The sequence below is a fragment of the Cebus imitator genome, unplaced genomic scaffold (assembly GCF_001604975.1).
Source record: "Cebus imitator isolate Cc_AM_T3 unplaced genomic scaffold, Cebus_imitator-1.0 Scaffold410, whole genome shotgun sequence".
NCBI lineage: Eukaryota > Metazoa > Chordata > Mammalia > Primates > Cebidae > Cebus > Cebus imitator.
The window spans coordinates 16424-29245 of NW_016107725.1; the positions used below are offsets into that span (position 1 = coordinate 16424).

A 12822-nucleotide genomic window follows, 5' to 3' on the forward strand; every position below is an offset into this window, starting at 1 on the left:
CAAAATGTGCATAAAAATTATGTGTGAATGCATGAATTAGCACAGTGTCTGACATCATAAGAAGTCAATAAATATGAGAATTATATTCCCAAATGTTAATTTTTCCAATATTCTATTATTGTAGACTAGGAGCTGCAAACTCAAATACCTACAGGGGCAATTGTGTGCATGGCAACTTGGTACAGGATAAAGGGAACAGGGAGCTGGAGAGAGCCCTGCACATTTGCAACAGTTCAAATTCAGATGTTTTTAAAATCCTGTGTCTTCCAAACAAAGCAAAAATATAACCTAACTTTAGCTGGGGGGTTGCTAGTTTTCAGTCTTTGTCTACATACTATGCTGGTCTATGATAACTTCTGTTACTATTCCTTGGCTAGAGGATGAGTAAGTGGATAAATCCTAAGCTTTCTAAGAAGGCAAAGATATTTTACATCAAGTTCAACATTTGTCTTACCTTCCAGACTCCACTGATGCCTCTCCTTTCCAAACTTGCTGTTTTCCACCGCCTGGGCCACAGCTTCTTTGAGTTGCTGTTCAGAGACCTAGAAAATGTCAATCATCTCCTCAAACAGTGGAAGCTCCAGCATCAGGCTCCCAGCCCTGTACCAGCTCCCTAGCTGGGCCACTACATTCTACGTTTTTTTTTTTTTTTTTTTTTTCCTTTCAACCCACTCTGTAAATAGCTGACAAATTCCATTTCCAGAAGTACCCTGGGAATCAACAGTTCCCCAGTATCTTCTAGATAAAGTCCAAAGTCTATCAATGCAGGAGTTCCCAAGGAGGCCTCCTCAACTCTCCATCTTTCTCCCCACTACTTGATGCAAAATTCTGTCAAGTTCCCATGTCATAGGTTACCTCTATGAGCTAGTCCATTCATGGCAATGCTGCCATGACCTCATCATCAACAATGTCATAACCATCACAATCACTCTTACACTGTGTGTCTTATGACTCACAGTTCATTATCACTTTGGAGTAATAGTTAAGAGTATGAGTCTTAGAGTCAAACAGGCCTGTGTTCTAGTCCCAGTTCCTCTACTGTCTAGGCGCGCATACCTAGACAAGTTACTTAGCCTCCTAAGCCTCCATCTCTTCCTTCTCTAAGGCAATAACAATAATAAAAGCCACTTAACAACGAGGACAGGTTTTTTAAAAGTAAGTTATTTGACATCAAAAGTACAAGACACAAAAAAGACACATTGGACTATGTAAAAATGAAAAACTGCTGTGCATCCAAAGGACATAATCAACAGATTGAAGAGGCAACTCACAGAACGGGAGAAAATATTTGCAAAGCATAGTTCAGATAAATGGTTGAGGTCCAGAATATGTAAAGAACTCCTACAATTCAGCAGGAGCAACAACAATAAAACAGCCTGGTTAAAAACTGGGCACAGGACCTGAATAGACATTTCTTTTAAAGAGATACACAAACAGCCAAAAAGCAAATGAAAAAATGCTCAACATCACTAATGACTAGGTAAATACAAATCACAACCATGCTGAGTTACCACCTCACACGCATGAGGACATTAGGATGGCTACTATTGAAAAGAGAAAAGAGGCTGGGCCTGGTGGCTCATGCCTGTAATCCCTGCAATTTGGGAGGCTGAGGCGGGCAGATCACTTGAGGTCAGGAGTTTGAGATCAGCCTGACCAACATGGTGAAACCTGTCTCTACTAAAAATACAAAAATTAACCAGTGTGGTGGCACATGCCTGTAGTCCCACCTACTGGGGAGGCTGAGGCAGGAAAATCACTTGAACCCAGTTTAGTAAGCTCAGACCGTGCCGCTGCACTCTAGCCTGGGTGACAGAGTGAGACTTCGTCTCAAAAAAAGAAAAGAAAAGAACAAAATGTTGGCAAGGATATGGAGAAATTGGAAGCCCTGTGCTGTTGATAAGATGTACAGTCGTGTAGCCGCTGCGGAAAATAGTTTGAAGGCTCCTCAAAAACTTAAAAATAGAATTACTATATCACCCAGCAATTCCACTTCCGGGTGCATACCACAAAAAAAGTGAAGTCAGTATCTGAGAGATATCTGTACTCCAGTTCATTGTGGCATTATTCACAATAGTCAAAAGGTGGAAACAACCAAAGTACCCACAAATCAATAAACAGAATGTGATACACACACTCTCACACACACACACATATATGCACACATACACGCACACACATGCATGCACACACACGCACATGCACACATGCACATGCACGCACACACACACGTACATGTGCATGCACACACACGTTCATGCACACACGCACACATAGACACATGCATGCATGTGCACATGCACACATGCACATGCACACACACGCACCCATGGACATACACACATGCACACACACATCCATGGACATGCACACACATGCACACACACATCCATGGACATACACACACATGCACACACGCACACACATGCACACACGCACACACACAAACACACTGGAATATTATTCTACTTTAAAGAGGAAGGAAATTCTGGCACGTGCTATAACATTAATCTTGAGGATACTATGTGAAGTCAAATAAGTGAGACACAAAAGACAAATATTATATGATTCCAGTTCTGTGAAGAACATAGAGGTCAACATCACAGAGACAGAAATTAAATTGGTGATTCCCAGGGGCTGCAGGTAGAGGAACACAGGGACTTGTTTAATGGGTGGAGTTTAAATTCTGAAAGATGGAAAGGGCTCTGCAGATGGATGGTGGTGACGACTGCACAACAATGAGAATGTCTTTAATGCCACTGAACTGTACACTTAGAAAATGGTTAAGAGGGTAAATTTTATGTTACGTATATTTTACCACCATAGTCAATAATAGATAAATCATTTAAAGTCTTGGGCACAATGCCTGGCAGATGGTAAACTATTAATAGGGAAGAGTTACCATTCACAATAATCAGGTAAGGTAAAGACCACTCCCCCGTGTCACAGTTGAGGAACCAGAGGCTCTTGGAGGTTGGATGAGTTGCCCAAGGTCACCATAAGCAAACAGCCGACTGGACATGTGTCAGGCATCCTGCTGCGGGCCCCGCCTCTCTTCTCTCTGTGTCTGTGTCCTGGATCTCCCCTGCCTAGGGTGCCTTTGCCTTCCTGCCACTCTAAACCTTACCTGTCCTTTCTGGCCTGGCTCTGGTATCTGAGCAGCTGGAACCCCAGCTCCCTCACTGTCAAGGCCCTCACCTCTCTGGCCTCTGTGTGTGTCCCGTCTCTCTGGCCGGAATGCACACTCCTTCAACCCAGGGCCACAGCATTTGCCCCCAGCCTGACCCCTGCTCCACTGATGTTCTGCCGGAGTCCTAAAAGCAGCAAGAGGCACTGGTCAATCAACTGGGACCTCTTTCTTTTCTTGTACTGCCCAGAGATTTAGGCCAATTATTTGCTTGCCCGAGTTAAGAAGTTCGCTTGTCTCTGGTGTGTTCAGCCCCAGTGTGCTGTCCACGGAACGGGGCTGGGTTTGAATTCCACCACACCATTACAAATATTGATCTTCCTCACGACTCCACTCTGCCCAAGTGTCACTGGGAGTTTGGGAGTCAGTGAGCTCACAGCACAGGCTTTACTGGATTTACATTGTAGCTTCTTTACTTAGTAGCTTCACCATTGGGAGGCTTCTTTGTCCTTTCTAAGCCTCAGTTTCCTCATCTGTGAGTTGGCGGGGGGGGGGCAGAATATCACACTAATTTCAGGGGGCTGCATGGCAACTAAATGCACTTGTGTGGATCACATCTTTGGAAAACATGCATGGCACACATTAAGGATTAACTAATTCATGGTGGTGATTATTCCAAGTTCCCCAGAGCTCTTACCTGCAGCAGGGCTTCAACCCCCAAGTCTGGCTTCAGGCTGGGTACCTGTAATAGCTGCTATCAGCCCTAAGTCTAACCTGCCTACTGGGCATCTTTACCTGGACACCCCATGGCACCTCTGCCTCACTATATCCCACACGAAGATCATGCTCTTCTCTCCCCTCAAGCTTACCACCGTGGAAGACCATTGCTGAGTCTTCCAATCTCAAAATATTCGAGACATCCTCAGCTCCTCCCTCTCCTACCCCAGAACCACCCGGCCAGCAGCTCTTGTTGAGTCTTCCCAAGCATTGCCTCCTGTTGCCTGATATGATCTGGTTGTGTTCCCACGTGTTGTGGGAGGGACCTGGGGGAGATAATGGAATCATGGGCAGGTTCCCCCGTGCTGTTCTCATGATAGTGAATAAGTCTCACTATCTGATGATTTTATAAAGGGTTTCCCCTTTCACGTGGCTCTCATTCTCTTCTTGCCTGCCACCGTGTAAGATGTGCCTTTCACCTTCTGCCGTGACTGGGAGGCCTCCTTAGCCACATGGAACTGTGAGTCCATTAACCTCTTTTTGTTTATAAATTACCCAGTCTCAGGTATGTCTCCATCAGTAGCGTGAGAACAGGCTAATACACTACCCCTTCCTTTTGCTCTTCCCATGGCTGCTGTGTAGTTCAGGATCTCACCATCTGCTGCCTTCCTCTTACAAACTCCACCCTCCACCCACTCTATCCTGTCTACTGCAATCAAAGGTTAAAAAATTAAAATACAAACATGCCTCATCTACAGCTACAGACCTCCCATAGCTCCCCACTATGGAGAAGAAAATGCAAGCTCTTTTGTATCCTGTTGAAAGCCCTCTGCAGTGTAATGCCAGTGCTATGCCTACCTCTGTTCTCAGTCATTCTCACCTAGTACCCTACATTCCAACCCCACAAAACCCACTCCTCTCCTTCCAGGTCGGGTCCCTTCATGACTCTGTAACTTTGAACTTTTTGTTCCCACTGCCTGGAAGGATCTTCCTCATATTCTCTACCTAGAGAAAACGAACCTCTGGAATTTTTTTTTTTTTTTTTTTTTTTTTACATTATAAGCCATTCCCTGCTATATTCCTGTATTCCCATAGGACCTACCATCTCTGTTTTGCAATTACTTGTATGTCAGGCTCTTTATTGATACTGTGAGCTTCTGCAGGGCAGGACTGTGTGCTATGAACTTGTCTCTGTAACTTCAGTGCCTACCTCCAGACATTTCCACAGTGGGTACCTACTAGATGCATAAATGAAGACATCTCTTGCTTCTACTATCTGGGACCTTGGGTCTCCATTTCCCTGTCCTAGAGCTTATAACTCAGCTGTCAGAGCTTCCCTCAGTGGAGGTCAATTGCCTCTGATACCTAGGAGTTTGTTCGTGGACTTCTGCTGCAGACAATCCTTATTACAGAAACCTGGAAGGGATTCTTGGGAATTCAGGTCCAAACCCAGCCAGCAACATCCTTTTTTCTGTCTATCTCTTGTTCCAGTTTTGGTACTGAAAGAGTGAGCCTGAGAAGAGGAGGGTAGCCCGGCGGGTGTTACCTGTGGGTCTGGATGTCGGCTGACGGTGATGGGGATGGGACCAGGATCACAGTGACTCAGGATGGTGTAGACTTCGTTGAGTGTCATGCAGTGCACAGGGGAATCACTGATTTCCACAAGCTCATCCCCACATCTGTTCAAGCATCAACAAGAAGCCATCAGTAAGAGAATCAATGAGACATGTGAACAGTCCCTGTCTCAGGGGCCCACTCCTGGCCAGGCTGTTTGATGCGATCTAAAAATCACATGAATAAGTAGACCTTCCTAGCTACTAGACCAAAACTCAGAACAGGGCAGACCAAAGCAGCACATCCCACACCCCCTGACTGTACAACTGCAAAGTGGCAGGTATTTCCCATCTACGCCGGGCCAACATTAATGAAAGTTCATCTGTAACTTTCCTCCTTTTCACATTTAAGTATGCCCATTAAAGACTGAGTGTGCTTTAGCGAATTCAACTGAATAACCGGTTAACTAAGATTTCATCCTCCACATCCTCTCCTTGGGCCTCAGTGTTCCCGTAAGTAGAATAGGAGGAACAATTGGATCTAACATACCACACACGGGGTGTCAGATGTCAGACCTAATATCCTATATGTGCTAAAACGGGGAGAAAAAATAACTTGGCAGGAGAGCAGCTCAGATTCTTGCAAAAAGAAATAAGGAGAAAAGGTGGTGTTGTTCATTCTAGCTGTAAGGTGGGAAGGCAGTTAATAGCAACGTAAACCTAAAAAAAAATAATGGTGGAAAAGATGGGGTCACATGGATACATGGTTTGCATGATCCAGTCCCCTTCCCGATCTAGGTAGGGAAATTGAGCTGCAGATGGTGAACAGACTTCCCTGATCTAGGTCTGCTGAGGAATTGACAAACTTTTTCTGCAAAGGGCCAGAGAATATTTCCAGTGTTGCATGCTTTGCTGCACTGTCTCTGTTGAAACTACTCAACTCTGCTGTCACATTAATAACAATACAGCTGCAGCCATAGATGAGGCATAAACAAATAAGCCTGGCTTTGTTCCAGTAGAATTCTATTAAAACAAACGAACAAAGCAAAACAGTGATAGGCCCCAGTTTGTAGACCCGTGGCCTGGCTGGTCACCAGCAGGTCCAGGATCGGAACTCCAGTCTCCTGAGGCTGATTTCCCCGTGCCTCCTGCTATGTTCTGTGGCTTCCTTCTGCTGAGTTCATCCCCCTTCACCCTTGCTAGGAGAGTATTCATTTTTACTGCTGTAACTGAAGACCACGGTCATAGAGCACCAGATGCTAGGAAAAGCAGACGCTTCCAGAATAATCCCTATCCCACTGCAGATCTAAGAAGGAGGCACTCTCTGCCTGAGGGTACTGGGACAAAGACAAGCACTCTGAACCTGCAGAGTCCCAAGTACCAGCACAGCAGCTCAGCAAATCACCTGCCACCCCTCTGCAGAGAACAGCAAATCCCTTTCTAATTCAGGAGCTCCATCAAGACAGCATCATAAGCAGGGATCGCAGAAAACCCTTCAAAAAGATGGCAAAACTCTCCTGATTTAGGAAAATCCAAAACCAGTGAGAGAAGATATATTTGTACTATACGTGAATGTTACAGTGCAAAGTATTCTAATGAATTAAATTCTAACAAATTCGATTTTAAAAAATCAAATTCAGATCACTATTGAAAAGAAAATTTAGATTTGAACTTCTCTTAGAAATTATTTATAAAAAATATATCTGGAATACCCCAAAATATTTTGTTATGCCAGAAAGAACCTGTATTTCTACTACTGATATTTTCTCTCTCTTTCTTTCTCTTTTTTTGAGATAGGGTCTTGCTCCGTTGCCCAGGCTGGAGTGCAGTGGCACGATCTCAGCTTACTGCAACCTCTGCCTCCCGGGCTCAAGTGATCCTCCTGCCTCAGCCTCCCAAGTAGCTGGGATTATAGGCATGTGGCACCACGCTCGGCTAATTTTTGTATGTTTAGTAGAGATGGGTTTTGCCATGTTGGCCAGGCCGGTCTTGAACTCCTGAGCTTAAGCCATCCACTTGCCTCGGCCTCTCAGAGTGCTGGATTACAGGTGTGAGCCTCTGTGCCCAGCTTAGTAATATTTTTACCATTAAGCCATTTCCATATAGAATTCATAGATTAACCTCATCAAAGCTTCTATTTATGTCATTGTAAATTCTATATGAAATCTGAATTAAAGAGTGTTTATTTCATGTTTTCTGTGCTGAGCTGGTGTTCTCTGAGACAATGCTTCTTAAACTGTAATATGCATACTCATTCACAGGGATTTTGTTAGAATCCCCATGGTCCTGGCTCAGCAGGTCTGGGTGGGGTGTCTAAGATTTCATATCTCTAACAAGTTCCCAGTTGCTGTTGATTCTGCTGGTCCAGCCCACACTTTGAGGAACACAACTCTGAGCTATGCCCAGATCATTCTTTTTGTTTTTTTTTTTTTGAGGCACCTTCGGGACTTTATTAGATAACCGGACCCCAGCTCCAGCCACAGGCTTGAACAGCCCGCTGGGTGTGGTCTCAGAGCCCCCAACAGGTTCTCTGCCTCCTGGCCCCGCCCTGGGATTTCTCAGGGTCACAAATGTGTGCAGAGCAGGGGTGTGCCGGCCGCAGCGGGAAGTGGTGTTCAAGCCACCCCACCTCCATCGGGTCCTGGCAGGCCCCCGACACCTGGCTCTGCTGTGGGAGCCGAGAACAAAGACCCTGCCCACCCTGCTCCTGCGGGCCCCGGGGGCTCAGCCAGCACCCACCTTCCCAGTGGCCTGGGCCGGGGCTGGGGTGCAAAGCCTTGCTCCCTCTAAGCCAAACGGAAAAATGCATCTCCCAAGAGTATCTTGGGGAGCAGGAAGGAGGCCTGCCCCTCCCTAGCCACAGAGCTGGGGGACCCCACCACGAGACCATTCTTTATGGATCATCTCCAAACCAATCTGCCGACATTCTAAGGTATTTCTTCCCTGGTCGTAAGTCAGGGGTCTATTCAGCACAGAAGTGAGGACATACCGGAGGCGTCCGTCCAGATGCGCCACGGATCCCGGAGACAGCGTGTGGACGAAGATGCCGGAGATGCACTGGAAGTAGGGCACACTGCACAGGCCGATGCCCAGGCCCACGCCAGCCTCTGGAAGGCAGAACGGGGCAGGGCAGGGAGACCAGGACTGAGCTTTCCCAGGGGCCCACCCGCTCACTGGGTGCCACAGATGCGGCCCCCTGGGGACTACGGCTTTCATCCGCCCATATTCACAGAGCGGTCACGGTGTGCAGGCACCGCTCTAGGCTCAGAACAGTGACCAAGGCAGGAAGGAATAGCGGGGAAAGACTAGGAAGGAAGGAGGGAAGGACGGTAGGGGGGAAGAAGGAAAGGAGGGCGCTAGGTGAGGAGAGAGGACAGTATCTAAGAGTGGTAAGTCTTATATGGCGAATGTATGCAGAACGTGCTGGAAAGTGAGGGATGGCTACTTCAGGCCTCAGAGGAGACACGGTTTAGGCTAAATTACAAGTGACAAGAGTTAGGGCTGAAGAGATGGGACAGCGCATCTCAGAAGCAGAAACAGCCCACGCAAAGGCCCAAGGGCAAAAGCAAACACGCCACGTCGCAGGACCAGAAAGGCCAGTGTGGCGGGGACACGGCCTGCACAGGAGAGCAGCACGTGATGGGGAGAGACGGGGACAGACTGCAGAGTCAGTGGGGCACGTCAGTGAGCGGGTTTATTCTCTACTGAGAAGGGATGGCATAGGAGAGCTGCGAACAAGGCAGGGACACAATCTCATTCCTGTTTTTATAAACATGTCTGGCTACCATGGAGGGAAAGAGCTATGGGTCCTAGAGAATGGAAGCAAGGAGGCCAGCTAAGAGGCCGCTGCCGAGAGAGACCGTGGAGGCCCGGACTTCATCTCTTGTGAACATGGAGAGAAATGGATGCCAGTGGAATAGATTTTGAAGATAGACTTGCTGATGGATGAAGTATAGAAACTTAACAAATAGGCCGGGTGCGGTGGCTCACGCCTGTAATCCCAGCACTTTAGGAGGCCAAGGCAGGTGGATCACGAGGTCAAGAGATAGAGACTATCCTGGCCAACATGGTGAAATCCCGTCTCTACTAAAATTACAAAAATTAGCTGGGCGTGGTGGCATGCACCTGTGGTCCCAGCTACTCAGGAGGCTGAGGCAGGAGAATTACTTGAACCTGGGAGGCGGAGGTTGCAGTGAGCCGAGATTGTGCCACTGCACTCCAGTCTGGCGCCTGCTGACAGAGTGAGACTCTGTCTCAAAAAAAAAAAAAAAGAAAAATAAAGAAACTTAACAAATAAAATCAAACTTGGAGATTTGTTTCTCTTGAGTAATTGTGCAATAGTGATGCAATTTACCAAAGCAGGCTACGGAAGACCGAGGTTGTCAAGGTAGGGCCTGGGGGTTCAGCTTTGCCCACATGACACTTGCAATGTGCTGGGAAGTGAGGGATGGAGACTTCAGGCAGCTGCACGGGGAAGAGGGTGCTGTCAGGATGTCTGGGACTGTCCCAGGGACATGCAGAGCAGATGTTTGCACAGATGAAGCCGGAACCCGGGAAAGAAAGCAGGGCAGAAGCCGAAAGTTTTCATGTAGCTGCATGTATCTGGCGTTAGGGCTGTGGGGCTGGACGGGATCCCCCAGCATGTGGGAGAGGAGGGCCTGCAGCTCACCAACATGGAAAGGTCTGGAAAAGGAGGACGAGATGGAGCGACCACAGAGTAGGGGGAAGCCCTTTACGGTTTTCTTTTGACACATATCATTTACAGAGCACTTTGGCGAATGTTTTCACCCTCTCATGCTGCTCTTCCCAGCAGTCCCATGAAGAATGCCATGGCAATTGTTGGCAATCCCATTTTATGGATGAAGAATTTGGTAAAAGCCAGAGCCCTTCCCACACCCAGGTTTCCTGACTAGAGCAAGAGCTTTCCAGTCTAATGGGAGCCAGAAAGTGCATAAGATACTTGTTTAGAATGTGGATCCCTCAGCCTCACCTCACCCTGTTGAAGCAAAATCTCTGGGGGTAGAGTTTAAAAAGCTGCATCAGATAAAATGAGCAGACAAAAATCGTCCCTAAGGCATTTCTGATGCCAGTGATCAGAGGAAACAGCACGCTGGGGCCACGCCTTTCCCACTTCGTGCCTGCTCAATAAACGGACTGCAGGAGCCCTGGATGGAGCTGTGGGCACCATGCCAGCACACATTTGTCTGCCCCTAGTCCTTATGCCAAGCATTGTGCCAGGCTTGCAGGCACATAGAGGCATCTGAAGCCTCAGGGAGCTTCTGGTCCAGCAGGAGCGCCAAGACATGCATCAGGCAAAGCTGCATGCAAGGAATTCCCTTCCACTTCGACACCAGACCTCAAGCCAAATCCTCTCTCCAAATCCACTTCTCCCAACCTCTGACCCAAATGGCTGCAAGTGGTTTCCAAGCCTCACACTATGGGCCATTCTCCATGGAGAACCCTAGGAGACATTTTTTGAAGCATAAGTGGATGTGTCACTCCCCTGCTAGCAATCTTTAAAGGATTTCCTGCTGTAGTTAGAAGAGAATTGAGCTGCAAAGTCCCACAGCATCTCTCTGCCTCTGCCAAGTGCTTTGATGCCAGCTCTCACTCTGCCCACCTAGCTCCAGCCATGCTGGCCTTCTTTCTGCCCCTAGAATACATGCTGGCCCCTGTGCTGGAGCCCAGCTCTGTGCCTCGCTGCCTCCTCTTTATCCAAAGGTCTCAGCTTGGTTGCATTCAGGCAGAGAGGGCTCCAAGCTCTCTGGAGTTAGCAGCCCACCTGGGGTGGCAAAGGGAATGGCTGTCTGTCCCTGAGTGTCAGAGGTAGAAGGGACCTGAATTCTCTGCCACAGGTAGGGAAACAGGCCCAGGGAAGGCGAGGCAGCCTGCCCAGGGCGTCTTAGCATACTGCTGCAGAGTTACCACTCCCGGCGCATTATTTATCTCTCTCTTTCTCTCTGAGTGTTTTTGTGTGTGATTTTTTGTTTGCTTTGTTTTGCTTTATTTTAAGCACTGACCTAGAACACACTGACTAAGTTTGAATGGTATGTCTTGAGCGTCTATAAACAGAAGACTAGACCTGGCTCCAAGCAATAACCATACAATCTGCTAAAAGACAACATCCTGCCCTGCCCCCGGACTGATGCCAAGTGGGGGAAGCCCGGGTGGCTCAGCCAGCGCTGGAGACCCAGGCAAGGCTGCAGCTGCAGGACTCTTACCTTTCTGCAGAGAAACCTCCACCATGATTCTGTAATTGGGCTTGGCGGCACTGACGGGGGCCGAGGGGCTTTCCAAGGCGAAGGAGCTGCTGTCCTTGGTGATACAAGTGCTGGAGCTCAGGGAGCGGCACAGCGCGGGAGACAGGTGGCTGCACGGGGAAGGGGGCGCCATCAGGCGGGTTCTCACGGTGAGGGTGAGGAGCCCCTTTTTGGCTTGCTGAAAGGAAAGAGAGAGGGCGGCAACATCCAGAAGCAATGCAGGGTGAGATGAAGAAATACTGTTGAAGGAAACGCAGCTCTGTGTGTGTGTGAGTGTGTGTGTGTGTGTATGATATATAAATGTGTGCGTATATTCACGTGTTACAAATTACATTATGATATATTCGTATAAATACACACATAACTACCATATATATCTATATATGTCAGATGGATGAATAGATAGGTAGATGGAAGTATGAATAGATGGATGGATCAATGAATAGATGGATGAATAGAGATAGATAGATAGATAGATAAATAGATGAATAGATGGATGGATAGTGAATTGAACTAACTAGATGGAGACTCAAAAATATCTTTCAGCAATTATCTTAAAAACTTAAAACAGATTTGTAAATATACCAGGATGAATACATGGAGTGTTTTAAAAGAGTTTTATAAATCTTAAAGTGTTTTAAAACCCCCCCCCAAGAATCCTGACCGCACTATTTCTTTCTGAGTCAGGTTTTCTTTTAACCCTGTGCCAAGATCAGCATCAGCGAGGTCCCTCACGTGAAGGATCCCACAGTTTGAATTTGTAGGTTTAGATGCTGAGAGCTTGGTTTCTTTGCCTGAAGGCCCCAGAGTTTGGTCACATGTTGATAAGAAATGGTCACCTTGGGCCAGGCATGGTGGCTTATGCCTGTAATGCCAGCATTTTAGAAGACCACAGTGGGCGAATTGCAAGGTCAAGAGATCAAGACCAGCCTGGTCAACATGGTGAAACCCTGTCTTCACTAAAAATACAAAAATTAGCTGGGGGTGGTGGCAGGTGCCTGTAATCCCAGCTATCAGGAGACTGAGACAGGAGAAAATCTTGAATCAGGGAGCCGGAGGTTTCAGTGAACTGAGATCGAGCCACTGCACTGGTGACAGAGCGAGACTCTGTCTCAAAAAGAGGAAAGAAAGAAGGAAAGAAAGAAAGAAAGAGAGAGAGAAGGAA

General features: G+C 47.3%; 1 protein-coding gene across 1 annotated transcript in view; it reads right to left on the reverse strand.

The window, feature by feature from the left end:
• The window catches only part of IL16 (interleukin 16), a 110199-nt gene that overhangs the window by 15522 nt on the left and 81855 nt on the right, over positions 1–12822 (reverse strand). The window contains exons 7-10 of the mRNA XM_037731597.1: positions 11619–11916; positions 8387–8504; positions 5391–5523; positions 455–542 (exon numbers count right to left, since the gene is read on the reverse strand). Coding sequence (XP_037587525.1) covers positions 455–542; positions 5391–5523; positions 8387–8504; positions 11619–11916 — 637 coding nt within the window. The remainder of the gene's footprint in view (positions 1–454; positions 543–5390; positions 5524–8386; positions 8505–11618; positions 11917–12822) is intronic.